Raw genomic sequence first — 22,415 nt, 5'->3', positions numbered from 1 at the left:
TTTCACCACTTGGACCATATCGAATGGCCACAGAGGTAGCAGCATGCAATCTACGCAACAGAGTAACCAACAGTTCCTCGAACCCCATGGATTCCATTAGCAGCCACAGTTTTCCCCTACACACAGTGTCAAATGCACTGGATAAGTCCATAAAGGTCAGGTGAATTGAAACACCCATGGCCTTTATGTACTTACCCATGATCATGGCCAGGTTAAGGCAGTGTTCCGTAGTCCCCCTACCTTTCTTGAAGCTTTATTGTGTGTCCACGATAATTTCGGAGGCATTCGCCCATGTCTCTAGGCGGGCCAATATTACTCTCCCCAATAGCTTGCAAGAGGCATCTATTAAGGAGATTGGGCTATAACAACAGGGGTCGCTTCCATTTCCTTTTTTTAAAATGGGCACAACTACTGCCTCTTTCCAAGATGATCGAATGCGTCCCACAATAGTCGCCTTAAAAACATTAAGCAGCTGGGGGGCCCAAACTTTAGGATTATTTTTAAACAAATCCAGGGGTACAGCGTCAGGCCCTGGTGTCATGAGAGGAATACCTTTTCTCAAGGCCTCCTCCACTTCACCCAACGAGAGAGATAGACTAAACTGTTGCGCAGTCTGAATATTAAGATGGATTTCAACCTCACATTCATTTAATAGTGAGATGCCCTTTGGGTTAAATATCCTAGAGTAATGGGCCTCCCAAACCTCCCCAGTTATGTGCGTAACCATGGTCCTATTTTCATTACTAAAAAGGGGGCGATTTATAACCTCCCAAAATATCCTACTGTCTCTCAAATCAGTGGCTTTCTCAAGGTCATCCCAGGCCTGCTTTTTCAATTCTAATTTCCTTTTTTCAATGGCCTCTTTATAGTTTTTTCTTGCATTCTTAACCATTGCCTTATCCCGTGGGACTACATGCAATGCCTTTTTCAATGATGTTTGTGCTGCAGAACATTCAACATTAAACCATTTAATGTCATGGATACTACCCTTCCTGGCAGGTTTAAGCAAGTTTGTAGCCACACTCTTACAGAGAACTTCAAAGTTCTGTATTATTAGTTCTGGCTCAGAGGTGATCATCAAACAAGTCATTACTTGTGATAAATTGGCTTTAGAAATCGTTTTCTCCAATGTTTTAGGGTCGATCTTATCCCATTTCAACCTTATGCCTTGATTATAATTATATTTCATTGATTGTTCAGAGGACTTTTCCCTGGGAGCCACAATACTCAGCAATAGAACAAGTGGGTTGTGATCACTGGCAGGGTTTGGTTCTATTCTAAAATCATCAATAAGGTAAACATATCTGCTATAAATTAACATAAAGTCAATTACACTCATACGTCCCCCGGCCCCTTGGAATGGGCACCATTGGGGTGTTGGTCAGTGTGTCGAGCATGCAAAGGTCGTTTACCACGATGATATTATTTAATGCATCACCCTGTATGGTATGCTTAAAGTGTGACAGAGGTTGTTCATTGATATCAAATAACCCACAAACCTTGCTCCCACTATGTTGACATACAGTGCAGTTAAAATCCCCCAACCACACAATGCACAGAGGAAAGATTTTTTCAGTCACTTTAACAATTTCTACCTGTAAAGAATCGATAATAGATGAAGTCTGCGTATCAAAAATATTATAGTACCAATTAATTAAAAGCAAGGGGACAACAAGCAAGTTGGTAATCAAGGTCAGTTGGTACCATGGGGAAGCCATTATTTTATCTATCTTTAGTGACTTGTACCGTACCGAAATTGAGGTCATTAAACCACCCTTTGCCCTTCCGGCCCGAGAATGTTCAGCCTGGACAACTAATGAATTATATCCGTCCAAGGAGGGGTCCTTTCTGCTCCAAGTCTCTTGGAGACAGATAATATCAAAGGATTTAATATGCTCCATCCACACCTCATCTGATAATATTCGCGAGATGCCTGCCACATTCCATGAGATTAGGCGAAGAGTACGTCTATCAAGTTGACTATTTACTGGGTCTAAATGTTTACTAGGCGTGTACCCTTCCACTATATGACTGGCTTGTATACTGTTCTGTTTACCCTCACTGTCTTTTGTTGGGCCCTGCGTTTTATTATTATTACAGGACAGCTGCAAGTCGCTATGTTTTCCCAAAGGGTCAACGGGTGGTATGTGCACGCCAATATTCCTACCTTAAGTTGGAATTACAGCCATATCTTTAGGATCATTTCCCGTAGGGCTCTCTAACTGTAGTCAGTCAACCTCTGCTAAGCTACTCAAAGGGTCAAAACGATTTGCATGGTACCATGGTGGAAACTGCGATTGCTGTTTTTGTTTATTTTGACGCTCTATTTCTGTTAGATCGAATTGCCATGTAGGGGGGCGATAAAAAAAGCCCAGCTGTAATATCAGGACTTTTGACTTCTCCATGGTTTGGTCGGCCATCCTATCAATTATAGCTCTCACCAGACCTGGGGACCTAAAAGTCAAGACAATACAATCTCCCTTCAGTGATTTCTAAGTTAATCCAAACCATCTGACCCTTCGTGCCATCTTAAATTCTGGGAACAAAAAATTATAGTTGATACCCGTCTTAGCATTTACAAGATGCAAAGATTTGTTCCTCAGAGACGGCCAGTCTTCTCCTTCACCTAGGGCTAGGGGGCGCACATTTGCTAAGACAACAATATAAGGTGTAGTTTGTGGTGGCAGATTAAGAATTGAATCTGGGCTACTATGGGGCAGATGGCGTGAGTGACATTCCACAACAGTGGCTTTTTGTAATGCACCTTCATTTTGAAGGTCTCGGACCTCTGGGGCTTTTTTAATGCTTGAAGGATTTGTGACCTGAATACCATCCTGGGTCGAGCCAACTGTATCCGCTAATGTGGCATTTAAAAGAGGACTAGCATTGCTTATGTATCCCCTTGGGTTCCCATCCTGTATTATGCTTTGCCCCAGGGAGTCTATTTAACAGCACCCCACTTCTAGTTTTTCCCGTTAGCTTATTCAAACTAGGTCTTGTTTCGGCATGTGGCACACAAACACTAGAATGTTGGCTCTCTATGCATAATGACATGTTTTCAATATCTGTCAATTTGTGCAAGACAGGTTTTAAGTGAACGTTAATTACTGCTTCCAGCTTAGTCTAGAAGCTATCCTCCATGCCCTGTTGTGCGGTCGGTGAAATCAGTATGGGTGCTATATCTGTCAGGGATGTATTGTAACTTGACTCTGGCACTAATTCAGATGCAAGTTCTATGATCTCTTGTGTGCCCTTCCTTACTGGGGGTTTAGATGTAAGCTGTTTACGTGGTCTATTTGTTGCCTGTCCCCTTTGTTTTTTACCAGGTGGTACAGGACAACTTCCGTTTATTTGTTTGGATTTTTGCGCTCTCGTAACTACATTGGGTTTATCCTTAATGATGGGGGAATCTAAAATGTCCTGGGTGCTAGGGGATTCTGCCGACAGTAAAGGACACCCATTCATTTGTAGTCCTCCATCCGCCTGGCCCTCATTTGTGTTTGGGCTAGTGGTGGTATAACGACTCTGAAGCATTTGGGAGTCTAAAGACAATCTGCGTTCAGTTAACTTAATTTCATGTATTATCGCAGATTCAGTTCTTACTAAGAAGGCATCTAAAGTACCTACTACCCCTTTCCCTTCTTTTGATTTTGCCATTGCTAATGTGCCCTCACAAAACACTAATTATCATGAATTAACAAACGAAGCAAAAATGCAAAGCCCTGCAGATGCTATGGTATACCTATCACTCAACAAGCGATGATCAGCACCAGTCACACTACAGAAAATATATTTTCCAGTCCGCTTTAGAACTTTTGGGGCAGTTTCTTACATAATCCGAAGGGTCAGATGTTAGTACCTTGGCCCAGCCCGGCCGCCTTCGGCCCCTGGCGGGCTCAGACGGGCCAGCCCTTGGCCCGGGGCGCGCCCACGCGGGTCCCGCAGGGCGGGAGATACTAGTTGGTTAAATACTCCTGGTGGTGGAGGGAGGGGCTGCCTCTCTGCGCCGAGTCCCGCTGGTACCTGGGGCGTGTAGTCCCGGTTTCATATAGCCCCCTGCAGCCTCAAGTGAAGCGTCTCCCGCGAAGCAGGAGGCGCGAACAGTTTTTAAAGATCCTGGCGGTGGAGGGAGGGGCTGCCTCTCTGCGCCGAGCCCCGCTGGTTCCTGGGGCATGTAGTCCCGGTTTCAAACAGCCCCCTGCAGCCTCAAGTGAAGCGTCTCTGAAATATATTCTTTCATTTCGCGCCAGGTCCGATCGGTTATTTTCACAAACTTCAACTCAGCAGCATGCGTGCGTAGAGTTTAACCTCGCCCTCCAGCGCTCCGATTGGAATCCTCCACATGGTGTTCAGAGAGTTATCTTGGTTTTAAGACAAAATGTGCTTCCTCTTCGAGAGCCTACGGGACTGTTGTGCGATATATCGAAGGATGAGAGGTTTTGTTATCTTTTTCTCAAACATGTTCAAGATGATAACAAGTTACTTACCTGTAACTGTAGTTCTCCAGTATTGGAAGCTTTCATAGATTCACATGCCTGAATCATTCCCCGTCGTCGAGATGGGAGTCTCCGGTACATAAAAAGAGCAATGCTTAGCAGTATAGCAAGCTGAAAGGAGGCCTAGGCCCATTTCCCTTTTGCAACCTACGGCCTTTGTTATGTAAAAAAGGCCCAAACTTTTCCCTGAACCAATCAGAACTCCTCACCCGCTAGAACACTCCTGAGAGAACCTTTTGCCCCTCAGATTTTCGCGCACTTGTGCATAAAGAACACTTTCCGTGCTAAATCCAAGGTGAGCCTCTCAGGGGAGGAAGGTAGGTGAATGTGAATCTAAGAAAGTTTCCAATACTGGAGAACTACAGTTACAGGTAAGTAACTTGTTTTCTTACTCCATTATTGGAGCTTTCATAGATTCACATGCCTGAATGAGAAAAGCGAGCAGTGATATCACAAAACACATTTTTGCTTACATTTCCTCATTATGCAATGCATTATGAATATAATCAAGCATAGCAAAATACAATAAATGTGTCTTTGCAAACAAGAGAAAAGGATGGAGGGATGGAAAGAAAAGGCTCACAGTCACTGGATGATATTTCTCAGCACCGCTTCTCCCGCCGCCGCCTCCAACTCTGCAGCTGCTTCCAAGCAGTAGTGTCTGGTGAAGGTGTGCGTAGATGCCCAGGTCGCTGCTCTGCAGGTATCCTGGATTGGCACTCCTCCAAATAATGCAGCGGATGTGGACACTGCTCTCGTCGAATGGGCACGAACTTGTGCGTTTAGAGATTTTCCAGCAGCCCGATGACAGTAGACAATTGCACTGGAAATCCACCTGGCAATCTCTCGTTTTGATAAAGGGAAACTTTTCCTGGGTGCGCTGAAAGCCACGAAGAGCTGCGAAGATTTGCGAAAACTCTTAGTCTCTTTCAAATAGAATTTGAGGCATCTTTGAACGTCTAGCGAATGTAAAACTCTTTCCACCGCCGTTGTTGGTTGAGGAAAGAAACATTTTAACACCAATGGTTCTTTCAAATTTAAGTCAGTTGGCACTTTAGGAATACATTTTGGATTAGTCCTAAGAATGAGTCTGTCTTCTTCAAACTGTAAAAAAGGATCTTGAATTGTTAAAGCCTGCAGCTCTCCTACTCTTCTCGCTGAAGTTAGAGCAATGAGAAGCACCACCTTCCATGATAGGAATTTAAGGTCCGCCCTGTGTATAGGCTCGAAAGGATGCTTCATCAATTGTGACAGCACTATGTTAAGATTCCAGAGCGGTGGTGGAGGCTTTATTGGAGGAAAAACTCTGAATATTCCTTTCATAAATTGTTTGATGATCTTCAAAGACCATAAAGAGGGACCGGAGGCAGACCTCCTGTAGCGGGATATTGCGGCTAAATGCACCTTTAGAGATGCATGAGCCAATCCAGACTTGGCTAACAGTAAGATGTATGGGATAATTTCATGAGGCGCCGCAGTCAGAGGATGGATCTTATTCCACTCCCACACTTCTCTGCAGCTCCAGGAGTTTGGACGCACATAAATGGTTTACACCTGAGCTCAAAAAATTGAAACTGGAAGTTAGGCAAAAGGAAAGAATATGGCGTTCCCAGTATTGTCCTTTAGCCAGGGCCACGTACTGTTCAGCCAGGAAGACATACCAAAAAACCCTACATAACCACAAGACTGCCTACTTTTCATCTAAAATCTTAAACTCCACCAATAAGTCGAAAGAAATCTTCAGGATAGTGAACGACCTATGTAATGATGATAGAACCTCTCCTCCGGTAGTTCCTACACAAGCACTATGCAATTCCCTGAATGATTTTTTTCGCGAAAAGATTTTATTAATAAAAAAGAACATTTCCACACTTCCAGCTTGTGCCACTGTGGACGATATCTATTTTAACCCTTTAACTTTACACTCTTTTCCCCCTATTGATTCGAAAACGTTCTTGGAATTATTGTCTAGAGTCAAATCAGGCTCCCCTATGGATGTTTGCCCCCCGCATATCATGAAAGAGATTGGTCGAGCCATGCCCAATAGCATGATACCCTTGCTTAATGACTCTCTCTCTTCAGGGACAGTGCCCAGTAGCTTTAAGCAGGCCTTACTGATACCCCTTACCAAGAAACCCGGTATTGACCCGCTGGACCTCACGAATTACCGGCCTATATCCTTGCTGCCCTTCCTATCCAAAATGTTGGAGGCTCACGTTACTAACTGCCTCTCAAACTTTGTGGAGGAATCGGGCTATCTTCAATCCAACCAAGCAGGATTCCGGCCTGGTCATTCTACTGAGGCAGTAATATTGGCTGTCCAGAACACCTTGAGGTCCAATGCTGACAAAAATCTTCATCAAGCCCTGGTACTTCTTGATTTGTCTGCCGCATTCGACACGGTTGACTATTCTATTCTGGTCAACCGTGTCGAACAGGCAGGCCTTAGAGATTCTGCTCTAGCCTGGCTGAAATCGTTCATTTCTGAACGTACTCAGTCTGTCCGCCTAGGCTCCTTTTCTGCTGCTAAAATTAAGTCCTTTTGCGGGGTCCCCCAAGGCTCTTCGTTATCTCCCTTATTGTTTAATTTGTATATGCGGCCCCTTCTTTTTGCTTTGAGAAAGCATAAAGTTACTGTATACAATTATGCAGATGATTTGCAGCTAGTCTTCGTACTCAATTCTTTAAATGCTGTGGAGGACTTTCAAACCACTATGACTTTAATCCAGAGTTGGATGTCCTCAAATCATCTTAAATTAAACCCGGGGAAAACTGAGCTGATCCTGCCCGGTAAGAGCGAAATCAGTTGGAGCCCTAATTTCTGGCCTGTTGATATGGGCCTCTCCCCTAAGAAATCTCTAACTGTAAAAAGCCTGGGGATAACCATCAATGAGGACCTTACGTTAAAATCCCAGATTGGAACCGTGGTTTCCTCTGGATTTTTTCAATTGAGGAAAATTAGGAAAATCGCACACTTCCTCACCCATTCTGCCCTAACCCAGGTGGTTATGGCCCTAGTCCTCTCCCACATCGACTTCTCAAACAGTCTCTATCTTGGCCTACCTGTAGGCCAACTTAGAAGACTGCAGTACCTGCAGAATCAAGCCGCCAGGCTGATCTGCAATGTACCCAAATGGGAATCGATTAAATCAGGCTTAGAGACTCTGCACTGGCTACCTGTGGCTCAAAGAGCCGAATTTAAAGCTGGGTGTATCATCTTTAAGGCATTGCAAGGCAAGGGACCTTTATTCATCAGGCAGCTGATTGGAAGATATGTTCCCTCACGCAGTTTGAGATCAGCCAACAAAGATCTACTTGAGGTACCACGCTTTAAGAAAAAACGACAAGGAGGCAGCAGTTTCCATTTTTTAGCAGCCACCCTATGGAATTCTCTGCCACTAGCCCTCAGACAGAGTAAGGACCTCTTCGCCTTTAGAAAGGCATTTAAGACTCACCTTTTCACACAGGCATACTTGAAATAAAGATTCTCGTAAACTCACCCCTTGTTATGTTTTTTATCTCTTTCCAGCGCCAAGAAGCTCTCGGGCGTATGTGCGCTTTATAAATTTTTAATAACATAACATAACATAACATTCCGCTGACACCAGAGACAAAATCTCTTCCACTTCATCTTGTAGGTTTTGTTTGTGCTATCTGCTCTAGCTTTAGAGAGGATGTTTCTACATTCTGTTGAGATATTCAGGTGTTGAAATTCACAGTGCTCAAGAGAAAGGCTGCTAAGCGCAAGGATTTCGGGTCAGGATGGAGCACTTGTCCCTGGGACATTGTCAGAAGTGATGGCATTGATTTGAGGCTGATTGGTTGCTTCTCCGACAGTAGCCGAAGTGCAGAAGTTCTGCGAACCAGAGTTGCCTGGGCCACCATGGGGCTATCAGGATGAGCCTGCACGGTTCTTTCTTGATCTTCGCAATCACTCGCTGTAGGAGGGGAATTGGAGGAAAAGCTAGGCAAAGACGCCGGACCATGCCATCGAAAACGCATTCCCCCAGGACCCCCACTGGGGAAGCCAGCTTGCGAAGAACCGGCATTTCTTGTTCTCCCTTGTGGCGAAAAGGTCTACTGTTGGTTTTCCCCATGTTCTGAAAATGTTGTCCAGGACTCCTCGGTCCAACTCCCACTCGTGGCAGGATGATTTGAGCCTGCTGAGAGTATCTGCTTTGATGTTCTGATCCCCTGAGAGATGTTCTGCTGACATGGATATCCCTTGCTGTAGAGCCCATTCCCATATTTTTTGGGCTTCCTGAGAGAGGGAGAGCGATCTTGTTCCTCCCTGTTTGTTTAGGTAGTGCATCGCAGTCGTGTTGTCCGTTCTTAACACTGACAAACCTTTCATCCTTGGTAGGAAAGCCAGCAATGCGAAACGTACTGCCCTGAGTTCTAGCAAGTTTATGTGTAATTGCTGTTCGTGCAACTTCCAACGACCGCTGATCTGAAAGTCCTGAAGAAACGGTCCCACCCTTCTGGGGATGCATCTGTAGTCACTACCAATGGGGTTGGCGCTGCGAGGAACGAGAGCCCTTGACAGACATTTAGTTGATGTGTCCACCATGCTGCCGCTTGCCTCTTGACCGGTGTTACTTGGATCACATCCTCAAAGGATCCCTCCGCTTGACGCCATTGTAGGTCGAGTTGCTCTTGCAACGGGCGCATTCTTAGTCTGCAGTGAGGTACGAGGGGGATGCAAGATGACATTATCCCCAGTAATGATTTGTACCTGCGTACTGAAAGATACTTTCTTTTTTTAAACTTCTCGAAGTGAGACACAATCTTTAGCTGTCTTTATTTGGAGGGGAACACCTTGTTTCTCTCTGTGTCCAAAATTGCTCCCAAAAATGTTATCCGTTTGCTTGGTTGAAGGGATGATTTTTCCTCGCGTAGAGTCAATCCCAGCTTGGTGAACAAGTCTATGCACGCCCTTGTTGACGATCTGGCTAGTGCTTCTGATGGTGCCTTGACTAACCAGTTGTCTAGGTAAGGAAAAACTTGATGTTTCTGTTTCCTTAAGGCAGCCGCCACTGGAGCCAGACATTTTGTGAATACTCTTGGGGCTGATTTCAGGCCGAATGGCAGTACCTTGAATTGGTAATGTTCTCCGGCAACCATGAACCGAAGGTACAGCCTGTGGGTAGGATCGATGGGGACGTGAAAGTACGCATCCTGTAGGTGTAAGGTAGTCATATGATCCCCGGGTTCAATAGTAGAAGGATGTCCTGAAGAGAAACCATCCTGAAAGATTGCTTCTTGAGATAGGTGTTCAGGGATCTGAGATCCAGAATAGGACGCCATTTGAAGATGTTCTTTCTGACTAGAAAGAATCTGGAGTAAAACCCCTTTCCTCTTTGGGAGTTCGGCACCGGTTATATTGCTCCCTTTCAGAGCATTGTCCAAATCTCCTTCCGGATTTGATGGAGATGGTTGACCTTGTGATACATCGGTGGTGTACAAGGGGGTGTTTGTAAAAATTCTAGAGTGTGGCCGAATTGAATAATGTTGAGGACCCATTGGTCCATAGTGATCTCCTGCCAATTTTGAAGAAAGTGAGCAATCTTCCCCCCAGGGGAATATATGATCACAGTAGAGTCGGTGTAGCCGGAACTTGAAGATTGTCATTGTCGTCGGGTGTTGTCTTTCCCCTGACTACCTCCTCTACCTCTTGGAGTAGATTTGGTATTATCCTCCAGACTGTCGCTGTGTATACTGCTGACGGTAGGGTTGAGAAGAGGTGGTATAAGAGGATTATCTCCCTTGTTGATATCCTCCTCTGTAAGATGGTTGACCCCTACCCTTAGAGCCTCGAAAAGGAACCTTCCTATATTGTAGTGTTCCCAATGCTTTAGCAGTATCAGTATCTTTTTTGATACTTTGCAGCGTGTCATCCACAGGCTTGCCAAATAAGTCTTCACCATTGAAAGGAAGATCCAAGATTTTATTCTGGACCTCTGGTCTAAAAGCTGTCGCTCTCAACCACCCTTGTCTGCGCCGCACCACTGCTCCTCCTAGAGACCTGAAAGCCGTTGTCGCTATATCCATAGCGCAATCTATGACTTCCGCTGAAGTCCTCTTCCCCTCTTGAAGAATCTTTCTGGCTTCCGGCCTCTCCGCTTCTGGCACACGGTCAATATATGGTGACAGGTCGCACCACATTTGCCTGTCGTATCTTCCTAGAATGGCCAGGGCATTTGCAGCCTTCACTAGCATAGCTGACATCGAGGAAAATCTTTTACCCGCGTTGTCCAGCCTTCTTCCTTCTCTGTCTGGGGGCGCCGTAATCGGAGCCGACGATTTCTCGACTTCTGCTGTGCCGCTTGTTTAATAACAGAGTCCGGTTTGGGGTGACCCAAAAGACAGGCCGGAGCACCTGCAGGCGCTTTATATTTCTTATCCAGTCTTGCGAGAACTGGAGTCACTGTAGCCGGTGATTCCATCACCTTTAGGCCTTCTTACCAAATATGGCTTACAATCGGCAAGGACCGAACAGATCTACGATGGGTTTCTTTAAAGTCATATAGGAAACACTCAGATTTATCCTCCACCATGGAAAGAGCAAATCTTTTAGTGGCCCTTTCCATCAGGTTATAAAAACCACCAATGTCTTCCGATGGGGAATCCACAGGTTTTGGTGAGGGAGCCGAAGGTTAAGGAATGAGGTAATCGTCCCACTCCTTACTAGGATCCGTAATCTCCCCCTCTTCCTGATCATCATCAGTAGGGTCAGGATCTTGCTGAGGTCTTGGTGGCGGAGATTTAGGGAGACGCTCTAGCAAGATCTCCCGCCTACGCACTGGCGTACCTGGTACAGAGCGTGGTCGAGGTGTAAACTTAGGAATTTCCTTAGAGGCCTGAGGTGTAGGATATCTTTTATTATAATCTTCTAGCATGAATTGAAGATCCTTTAATAAAGAAGATGGCACCCTGGTCATCTCCTCGCGTTGTTCCTGGTGGTGGTGTTGTTGGATCCTGAAATTCTTCATACTCATCCTGCGAGTCCTCCTCCTGGTATTTCATCCTTAGTTGGGCCGGGCTACTAGCATATCCAAAAGGAACACAATCATCTTCGTCCTCTGAATCTTCTTCCTCCAGATGGTGAGAAAGAACTAATGGGGACACCTTACTTGGAGACGTAATTTCTGGCGTAATCGTTCTTTTCCAGGCCAAAAAATGCGTTTCCGGGGTTTTTTCCTTAGTTGACGGGCTCGTCGACGAGATCATCGTCGTCGCCCGTCGACGATGCAAGTGTAGTCATGGTCGTCGTCAATGCCATCGTCGTCGAAGGACTCATCGTCGACACCGTCGTCGACGGTGGAAGTGGTAACGGCGACACAGCTTTAGACACAGTCTTTACCTCAGGCTTCGTCGACGTCGACTTCGCCGACGATGATGAGATTTGCCTCGTTGACGACGCAGATCTTTTCTCCTCCTCAGAAGGTGTAGAAGATGACTTCTTGATGGTAATTTTGACTCTTGGAGGAGATTTTGAGGGCTCTGAGGCAGTTTTCTTTTCCTTTTTCACCTTTGAAGCATGACCCTTCTTCTCCTTAGCTTTACCTGAAGAAGATTTTGAGGGACTGCGCCCCGAAGACCCTGGTGTGGTCTTATTAGGGGCCTTCTCAGGTCTCTCACCTGAGGTATGGGCCTGAGGAGATCTATTTCTTTTCTGAGATCTCCAGGATGAGGCAGATTCCTCCTCACTATCACTTGAGAGGATCTCCTTCCTGCCCTTCACCTTTTAGAGCCAAAGTAGAAGCCTTCTTTCACGATCCCTGAAGGTTTTATTGGAGAAGGTGCAGCATACCTTACAATCCTTCGCTTGCTGGTCTGGATAAAGGCAGTATATTTATGCAGTCTTCATGGGGATCATCTGTATAAAGCCTTTTCTTAGAGCAGGTGGCACAGGCTCTAAATAGACCTTTCTTCTCCTTGTCAGCCATTTCAGAAGAAAAAGGAGCTTTAAATAATTAAATCTGGAAAAAGAGACAACCTCAAATCCCAGTCAAAGTGAGCAGAAGAAGAGTTTCAGAAGAGCTCAAAAGAGACTCCCTAGCACAACGTGCTGTAGAAAATCTGAGGGGCAAAAGGTTCTCTCAGGAGTGTTCTAGAGGGTGAGGAGTTCTGAATGGTTCATGGAAAAATGTGGGCCTTTTTTACAGAACAAAGGCTGTGGGTTGCAAAAGGGAAATGGGTCTAGGCCTCCTTTCAGTTTGCTATACAGCTAAGCATTGCTTTTTTATGTACCGGAGACTCCTTTTTCGACGACGGGAATGATTCAGGCATGTGAATCTATGAAAGTTCCAATACTGGAGTAACTAAATCATGTTGTATTTGTATGCCTTTTTTTATATACTGCACGTTCCACTTTTTATGACTGATTTTCTGAATATACAATATAACTTCAGCTACTGAGGTGCGCCAATGTTTATTTGCTCTGCCAGCTGAAATGGCCGGTGCAAACATTTTCCACTTTTAAAAAATGTTTTTTAAATCGGTTTTAAAGTTCCATGTGAATGTATACTGGCACTTTATAATTGATTTGCAATTAATCTCAGTCATACACTTTATTTGTACCCTATATGCTGAGATCTATGCTGGTTGTTTGGTGCATATATTTGTATTATTGCACTCTAGGTTTGGTGAAATGAGCTGTATATTCTATCTTTGTAGCCATATGTTCCAATCACATTTAATTTGCTTTTATTAGACCGTTTTGCGTATTTACACTTCTTAGGTCTCTAGCACCTTATCATGGAGTGTACTGTATGTATTGTTTTGCACATTAACATATTTTAGGGTTCTAGCCCTTCATTATGGAGTGAATTGTACGGTACATTTTATACATGCAGTTTTAAGTTTTATCATTGTCCTTTATATGTTGTACTATTATGGGCTTGTATATGTATGTTTGCACTTTATTATCGAGTGGATGGAAAATTTAAAAAAAAAGATGTAGCCATATGTATTATTTGGGATTTCCATACTGTGCTCTTTTGGGAATGTTTTATTATGTTGTAGTGATGTTTGCTGAAAGGATGTGTTTCTGTATCCTTTATGTGGACCTCGTGTGAGTTCCAAAACAAATAAATATATTGATTGAGGAGTGCCTGTACCTCCACCAGCAAGAGCGTGTGGTGATCCTAGATGAATATGTGACGTGAGGTGGACGATTTCAAAGGGCCGTTTGAAATTCCAGGTGCCCACAATTGCATACATTGAAACTGGCAATTGAGGAATTTCTGGAGGGATCCCCGGGGATTAAGATTAAAATGACAGACGAACTTATAATGCTTGGGGTGAGTGTAGGAACAGATGGCCTTCCCACTGAATTTCTATTTATGGTAATGGCAGTATATAGGATTGGCATAGCAAAAACGTGGCTTGATAGGATGCCTCCCACGTTTCAGATGTGGATAGCAAGGCTACTATCTACATACAATATGGAGAAAGCTATATATGATAGGAAGGGTAAAAGGGCAAGAGCACTGGGTAAAAGGATATGGATGCCCATTGAGCTTTGGAAGACTAGGGCAGGCTAGGGGAGAGCTCTCCGCCATTGAAATTGAAGAAAGGACTTATACATAGTTGATATAGGGAAATAGAGCGGGCGGCTGAAACAGGTTACCTGCTTATATTGCTACTCGATTCTCTTTATGTCTGTATAATAATGTGTATTTTGAAATATGTGTTATGTAATATATTTGGAACTCTTGGTAAAAAACTCAAAAATGCAATAAAAATAATTTTTTTAAAAAAATGAAATTCCAGGCAATAACCACGAGTGATGATGGATAGCACCCATTGAGCGGAGGTTATGGCATCCTACTGCGAAAGGTATAACCCCAAACTTTTCCTGATAGGTACTGGGTGGTCAGGGGAATAAGAGAAAGGTGTCTGTTTGGTGGCAGAGGTATCTCTACAATGGGCGCCTCTGGCTTTGATGCTGCTACCATGAAAAGTTCCTTGAGATTAGGGTGCATGCTTGCCTTACTGTTATCCTTTTGGAAATTGCCACTGCTACTGGGAGGATAAACTGAATAACTAAGCCACAGCTTTAATGCTTGATACATTTTCACAAACTGTCTTCTGTTGTTGCTAGAGGACTAGCATTGGTTTAGAAATTTCTATTTTTTAAAATCTTGTCTAGCCTCTCACCGATCTGCGGTCCAAAAAGATATTGACAATCAAAAGGTAGACTTATGAGGTGTTGCTGAACTTCTGGTCAGAAGCCTGAAATCTTAAGCCAAGCGTAGAATTGCACAATATACTTGTGTTGATTTGCCTTGAGGCTGTATCCGCTGTGTATAAGTCATACCTGATGCTTGCGCTGGACATAACAATGCCTTGTTCAACTAACTCCTTTGCCCTCTTGATGTACAACTCAGGATGATGTATTATAGTCTCAGTCTCTTCCCACTGATGCTTATCGCAATGTGCAATAAGGACAATGAAAATCACAATACACCATTAGGAAGCAACTACCTTTAAATGTTTATGTTAGCTCCATCCATCTTGCTTTCTTTTTCAGGGGGTGAAGTGCCCTGCATGAGTGATCGTTTATGGGTTTTGTGGACCACCGTGGAGTCCATAGAGTGCATGAAGATAAACCATGAGTCAACTCAAAACATAACCTCCTCCTTTGAACAGAAAACAATACCGCTCTAAGCCCAACACTAGATGGCAGAATTGTGCAAAACATAATCTTCTGCTACACATGCCTCAAACAGAATTTAGTGACCGTGAGGCAATATTGTCAACGCCAAATAATACACTCGCCACTTCTTGGAACACAAGCATTTACAATGCAATAGGTCTCGCAGCATTAAAGTTTGAGTTATTGGCATTGTGTATGACAATGCGTTGCATAAATTTTTTCGAAAACTGAATTAGTGTATAAAGATGATTTGCAAACTGTCAGATGTTGCTTAATAATAAGGAGAGTTGGGAATAATTAGGATATGCTATCTTTTGCTATCCTGTGTTTTTTTGTTATGCTATGCTGTGTTTTGTTATGCTATGCTGTTTTTTGTTATGCTATGCTATGTTTTGTGATGCTATGCTGGTGAGGGTGAGTGAGTGAGGGTGAGTGAGTGAGAGTGAGTGAGAGTGAGTGAGGGTGTGTGAGGGTGTGAGGGTGTGAGGGTGTGTGAGGGTGAGAGACAGTGTGTGAGGGTGAGAGACAGTGTGTGAGGGTGAGAGACAGTGTGTGAGGGTGAGAGACAGTGTGTGAGGGTGAGAGACAGTGTGTGAGGGTGAGAGGGGGTGTGAGGGAGGGTGAGGGGGTGTGAGGGAGGGTGAGGGGGTGTGAGGGAGGGTGAGGGGGTGTGAGGGTCCAGGGGTGGGTGAGGGGGTGTGTGAGGGTGAGGGAGGGGGTGGGCGTGTGAGGGTGTAAAGGCGAGGGTGTTAGGGTGAGTGAGGGTGTGTGAGTTCGAGAGGGAGTGAGGGGGTGTGAAGGTGAGGGTGTTTGAGGGTGAGGGGGTGTGAGGGTGAGGGTGCTCCGAGATGCTGCACACTCCTCCGTGAAGGAATACATTTCACTGACCCAAATGTCTTATGGCTTCAGTCAATATGGAATTGCAGGTGCGCCATCATACTCTCTTACGTGCCACAATAACCGTCCCACCTAGATATAGTCAATTCTACTCTAGACTCTGATCCCCCCAGTAGTCCAGTCCAGCTCAGTATAATGCCACCTGACCTGTTCAGTTGGCCCAAAAAGAAAATTAAATATCCTCCTTTGTGATTGGAAAGCAAGGGTAAACGGTCAGGAGTTGCAATCTACCTTGATAAATCATGCAGTGCAGTAGTCTCCTTTTCGAGTTTGCTTCCATAAAACGAATCTTGCACGTACAGGCTAGCGCCACGATTACTTCAACAAAAAACTTGCTACCATTGTTGGGATTTAAACCCAACTCATTTTTAAGCACACACAGATTCACAAATCTAGGTACTAGGTTCTAAGACGCGAGTGGCTACAGTGCGTCCATCATCCCCTTTTGTATCGCATTACAGTGCGATATAGGCACATTATTTATCTCCGCTAGACAAAAAAAAAATAACTGAGTGAAGCGCTTCAAACCGTTAACAAGAGAAAGAGCCTCTATCCTTTCACATGAACCAGTTTGAGGACCTACACAGGACTCCCAGAGTACCCAAACTCCATGGACATCGGACTTAAGACATAATAGTAGAAATCTGCAATCGCCGGTCTTCGTAAATCCTTACAGTAAAGGCTCCTACCCGGGGCACATTCTAAGAGATGTTCCTTACGCATCTACGCCTCAACCCCGGTATTCCTCCAAACCATGCCGGCGGCGGTCTCTCTTCATAACTAGCAATGGCCTCTATAAAAGCTCATTCAGTGACCACCCCAGTCTCATGGCAATAAAATCCCCCTCGCCAGCCCTGGCGTTCCTCCCTATATTCAGCTCTCACCTTCTGTGTGCAGTCCTCCGCAGCCACAGGACACGGATGGCAGTCCTCGCTGGGAGTGCAGCAGACCGGGTCTCTGAGGGGTGGAGGCGGAACCCAGCAGCCAAAGGCTACGAGTAAAAGGACGCGTAGGGCCGGCGGTTCCAAAAGCCATGCGAGGCAGAAGAGGCTCCAGCGGTCGCATAGCCAGGCCAAGAGCAGGCCGCAGAACCCGGGACATGTAACTCAACATGACTGGTGGTAAGAAGGCACAAGCGCGCTGCGGAAGACAGGACAGGACACAGGAAACCACGTGCAGAGGGCACAGGCCGGAAAAACGTCACCTCTACACCCACATCTTCCTCGTCTTCGTCGTTCTCGTCCTCTTCTTCCTCCTCATTTTCGTCTGGAGGGGTAGGGGTTGTGATCCTCGTTACCCTAGGGCCGCTTGTGATTGTAGAGGCGGCTGTTGGACGGGGCCCGGTTTTGAACTACAGAGTCGCTTGAAGATGAGCGAAACTGAAACCTGGTGTGGGGCGGGACTTCCGTCTTCAGAAGCCCGCGCACGTGCACACGGAGTGCCTGGCCAGAGGAGTGGTGACGCGGGGCTCCCATGTCCGAGGGAGAACCCTGCGGAGGCTGCAGAGTCCGGCGATGCGATGAGTGGTGTTAGTTGGGGGGGGGGGTCTCTCGTCTCTCTGTATGTGTGCGTGTGTGTGTGGGCGGGGGCGGGGGGGAATTGTCTGTGTGTGTGCACTCGTGTGTGTGGGGGGGGTTGGGGGGGCTGGAGAGGTGTGGTGTGTGTCTGTATGTGTGCGCTCGTGTGTGTGTGTCTCTGTGTGCGTGCGTGATCCATGGTGACTGAAGAGCCTGCCGGAATCGTAGCGCGTGTTCACGCGCGCGACCTGATCCGATTCCGGCAGGCTGCGTGCGCGTGACAGTCTCTTGTCCAAGTCTTTTTAGTCCTTGAAAGCTGACACGATCGCAATAGGCTCGCTTTGTGACCAGGGGCTTCGCCCCTGCAATCGCAGCGAGACCTAAAAAACAATTTTGCAGTTTTTTTAAAAAACCCAACTAATACTAGATTTCTACAGTTGGTGCGCACTTCACTTTATTACAATTTAAGATCCCCCAGAGTGGCCTCTCCAAGCCCTTCACTACTCAAGTAGGCTGTCAAATACACCATCATTCTAATTTTCATGCGATTCTTCTGCACTATCAAACTAAATAGCATAATTAAAAAATATATTAACAAGGGTGCTAAAACCCAGGGGTTGTGGAGCACAGTCACCCAGGAGTCTCATTATCAACACTCCCGCTGTCCTCATCTACAACTGAAAGCTTTATGAGCTTTTTCAAACCAATCACTAGGTAGCAGCAGCTATCAATTTCGTGACTCTATTATAGAGTCATGCTTCTTAACAGGAAACAAAGTTCAGGACCACACAGTCGGTGAGCAGACAGCGACTGGAGTAAAAGGCCAGTTAAGTAACATCTCGAATCCGGACTCAGATTCTTCTCTTGCAGGTCGTCAACTCTGGAATGCAAACTCTTTTTAATAAAAAGATTTTGTATGTTACTTTGGGTGTACTCAACAGCTTTTCTGCCCTTTAGTAGGCACTGACAGAAATGCAGACAGCAAGCTTTGGGGCGGTGTGCTGGGCTGACCCTTGCCAGTGAATAATGGGTGGAAAAAGTTGCTGGGCAAGCCCCCTACTCTAAACTTCCTAGCTAAGGTTGAAATAAGCCCTTCTTTCTCCTCAGCTGCATGAAGAGAAACTGGCGACCCCTCAAACTTGGTAGTACTCATAGCTGTGTAAGCGTAATTATTACCCATGTAGGTCCTATTCACTCCATATCAATTAGATCGGTCTTCACATGTAAAATGCTTCAGTCACCTTGTTTAGGAGACCGGACATGCCACTGGGTGTTGACCTCTAAATTGACTTTGAAAACACTTGGCATGAATACAGATCTATTTATGAAACTCCTTGTTTCCAATGTATTTGATTAACTAACCTAACCCTTGTTTTATGGCTGCCTTCAGAGTGCATCTATGTTAATCTGCCTTAAATTCTAGGCGTGTATCTCGAAATGTGATAAAGCTCTGAGACTATAGGGCTTTACTCCAGGAGGTTGCTCTCCCCCTCCTGTCTCCCCTGCAGCAGTCGGAGTTAGAGCACCCCCTACAACTGTGTGAACTCCAGTCGGCTATCCGCCAGATAGCAATACCCCTAGCACAGATGGCTTTTCCCGTGGAGTACTACGCGACATTCCGTGCCACTCGGTCTCCTAAACTATTAGCAGTGTACCGTGAAGCTCATCAATTGGGCATCTTACCAGAGAATTCGTGAGACTCAAGCACCCACTTGTGGTGGTCTTCTACTGCCCACTCTCCATGCTCAACATTGTTACAGGATCCTGAGCAAGGTCATCGCCAACAGATTACCCCCAATGCTGGTTTCCCTTGTTCATCCTGATCAATGCGGGTTTATCCTGCACCGGGCAACCTCTTGCAACACATGATGTCTGTGTTAATCCTAGATGCCATGGAGTGTGTAGCTGATCTCTCGGAGGCAGCTTGCCTCGAATTTGAAAAAGCTTTCAACACATGGGCTGGACTTTCCTGACTCACGTGTCGGAGGTTATGAGGATGGGATGGGCTTCCTTATATGGATGAAGCTATTGTACACTGAGCCTCAAGCTAGGGTGTGCACAGGAGATGACATATCACGCTTGCTTCCTATAAAGAGGTGAACCCGACAGTGCAGCTCACTTTAGCCAATAAGCTTTGCACTGACCATGGAACTGTTGGATGCTGCGCACCAGGGGTCCCTCCTGGGGCATATGGGTTGGCACATCCTCTTTCTTTATGCAGATGATTTGCTAGTATATCTGCAGGACTATACCCACACCATACCTTGCCTCTACGACCTGCTGGATAGCTTTGGCTATCTGGTGGGTCTTAGGTGAATTGGGGCAAATCTTGCATTTTCCCATTGCGTCGGGTGGATCAGGGAGACCGAGATGCGTTAAGGCTTGACCACCTTCCCTGGAGTTTTGTGACCTTTTGCTACAGGTAAGTAAATGTGTACCACAATGAAATGGACCTCCTAGATGGTAAACATGGGAGAGCCCTTACTGCCATACGTCAGTTGTTGGCTTTCTGGGCACGCTTGCCTCAGTCACCCAAGGGACGGGGGTTATTGTCAAAATGCTTGTCCTCCCACATCTGTTGCATTTCTTTGCAGCCCTCCCGCTGGATTTTTTTTACCGATGGCTTCACCACAGCATGTTTCCAATCTTGGGTACTATTCCGGTAGAAACTGACAGGTTGAAAAGGTCCAAGAAATTAGAAAGCATTTCTTGTTTTTCTTGTAACAAAATATATGGTGGTGTTGGATCCAAAAGAGAACCTGATCTTATTTTTCTAACTAATGTGGAAAATTCATCTTTCAAGATCAGGGGGAAGTTAGGAAGAGAAGGCAGCTCCTAAGACATAGTATGTACCTCTATTGTATTAGGCCCGGCTTCTTTAATCTTTTGTAATTCATTATAAATTCCTGATACTTTGTTTTGGAAGAATCCTGTCAACTTATCACATCAGGCTACAGAAGGGGGAAGTAACGAGATGTCAACTCTGGCAGTAGCAAGGGTTTTTACAATCCGAAATACCTCCCTAGGGGCATTGGCTGTTTTAACTATAGAGGTTTCATAGTACAAAGCTTGCACTTTTATAATTGATATTGTCTTGTTGACATCCTATAGGTGGATTTTAAACTTTTATCATAACTTTTTTTCCATTTCTTTCAAGTGTTTTACAGCCTTTTTTTTTTTAGAGGAGGTGCGCACTGAACCATGGTGCTGATTTGTCTTGCTTTACCTTTTTCAAAATAGTCATGGGGATAGTGGCATCAAGAGAATTACTAATCCACTCATTTAGTAAAGTATTAACAGCAGAGAGGTCCTTCCCAAATTACTTGTGCTGCCATCAAAGTTAGTGGGGAAGTTCAGCCAAGTGCCCCCGAATAGCGAATCAAATTTGCACCCAGCGGACGGGAACCCACTTTTTGCAGAATAGTGAAGGGCTGGGGTCTCACACATTATGCAAACATGTTGACTCATTCTTGCTGTGGAAGCCTGCCTTTTTGACAGTCTTGCTATGTCTGGCCTTAGTATTTTTTGCTTTCCTTGCATGTGCTCTACTCACAGGAGTGCACGCCTCTATGCTGTCCAGTCCCACACCTGTATCTCTTCCACAGCCACCATAGCAGGATGCGGATAAAAAAAATGCTACCACTATTTCTTCTTGTAAAAACAAAATTAAACAATTTTGGGCCTAAACAAAAAGATGGCAGGATAATCTAAAACTTGTGAAACTACAGGAACAGCCAGCTGAAAACCCTATGATTTGCATAATATGGTCCTGTTGCACATCATATACAGATCCAAACTGGTCATTCCATTTCACAGAGAAATACTGGAACCAAAAAACATAACGCTCTTTAAGCAGACTGCATTTCCACTACAAGGAATATCCCGATAAAGATCTGAAAGAGAAGCCCTTGTCACTCACCTGTGCTCGTATGAAACATCCACCGAGCGGACTCCCCCCTCACCCCTCTTCAGATTGCTCTGCCGCCACACCCATAACTGTCAGGGTCTGCAGGGGAAGAGAGAGGAAAGAAGGAAAGAGAGACAGAGAGTAAGGTGAAGTACCAGAAGGGAAAAGACAAGTAAGAATCAGTGTATGTGAGAAAAGCCTGAGACAAGGTGTGAACACACAAAAAAGTGAGCCAACTGGAGCAACAAAAAAGAATCAAGGCAAGGTAGACCAGGCTTAAAGGAAAAGGAGGCATTGGGAGCAAGAAGGAGGAAAAAAGGGGACACCGCGGAAAAGAAGAAAAGGCACTGAAAGCCAGCTACAGAGGAAGACATACCGAAAGGAGGGAATGGGATTATACTGCATTGGCATTTACATATCACTTTCCATACTATTGATATGCAGAGAGCTAGGAGAAGAGGAAGGCGTGGGAGGAGCCATGGACTGCCGTGCATGGATGCAGTGATACAAATGGAATTTTTTTTTTAAAAGAATACAGATGTACAAGGCAATAACATGCACATGAGCATATGGACAGAGAGGGGCAGGCAGAGGCACACACGTGCAGCAAGCACATTACAGCCAGTATTTCAGTGGCACCAAAGTGAAACCTATTACAAATTAATATTCTAAAGCTTCTAGCAACAGCCAGAAAGAGGGTCTGTCCAGTGCAGAGATTGCTCAGCTTGAATTATTTAATAAAGTTTTGTAATGAGTGGTCAAACAAAGTAAAGTTCCAACAGGGAGTGAAGCATATGTCAAATACAACTCTAGTCCCATTCAGACATCCCAAAAGCCCAACTTTTTGTCCGGAACTACAAAAAAAGCTATAAACATATCTACATCAAATCTGGCATAATATCAGACTTTACACCCAAGGTTCATCTTTTGAAGGA

General features: G+C 45.1%; 1 protein-coding gene across 5 annotated transcripts in view; it reads right to left on the bottom strand.

Moving 5' to 3' along the window:
• TCF20 (transcription factor 20) overlaps positions 1-22,415 on the bottom strand; it is a 408,452-nt gene that overhangs the window by 34,168 nt on the left and 351,869 nt on the right. For 3 of the 5 annotated variants that reach the window (XM_078640413.1, XM_078640410.1, XM_078640416.1), the window contains exon 5: positions 21,493-21,579. The exons of the other annotated variants lie outside the window; for them this stretch is intronic. In XM_078640413.1, coding sequence (XP_078496539.1) covers positions 21,532-21,579 — 48 coding nt within the window. In that variant the 3' untranslated portion in view covers positions 21,493-21,531. The remainder of the gene's footprint in view (positions 1-21,492; positions 21,580-22,415) is intronic. 5 annotated transcript variants of the gene reach the window in all.

Source organism: Lissotriton helveticus, chromosome 1_1 (genome assembly GCF_964261635.1).
Source record: "Lissotriton helveticus chromosome 1_1, aLisHel1.1, whole genome shotgun sequence".
NCBI lineage: Eukaryota > Metazoa > Chordata > Amphibia > Caudata > Salamandridae > Lissotriton > Lissotriton helveticus.
The sequence above is the reverse complement of the archived record's forward strand: the minus strand, read 5'-3'. Positions and strand labels throughout refer to the sequence as shown.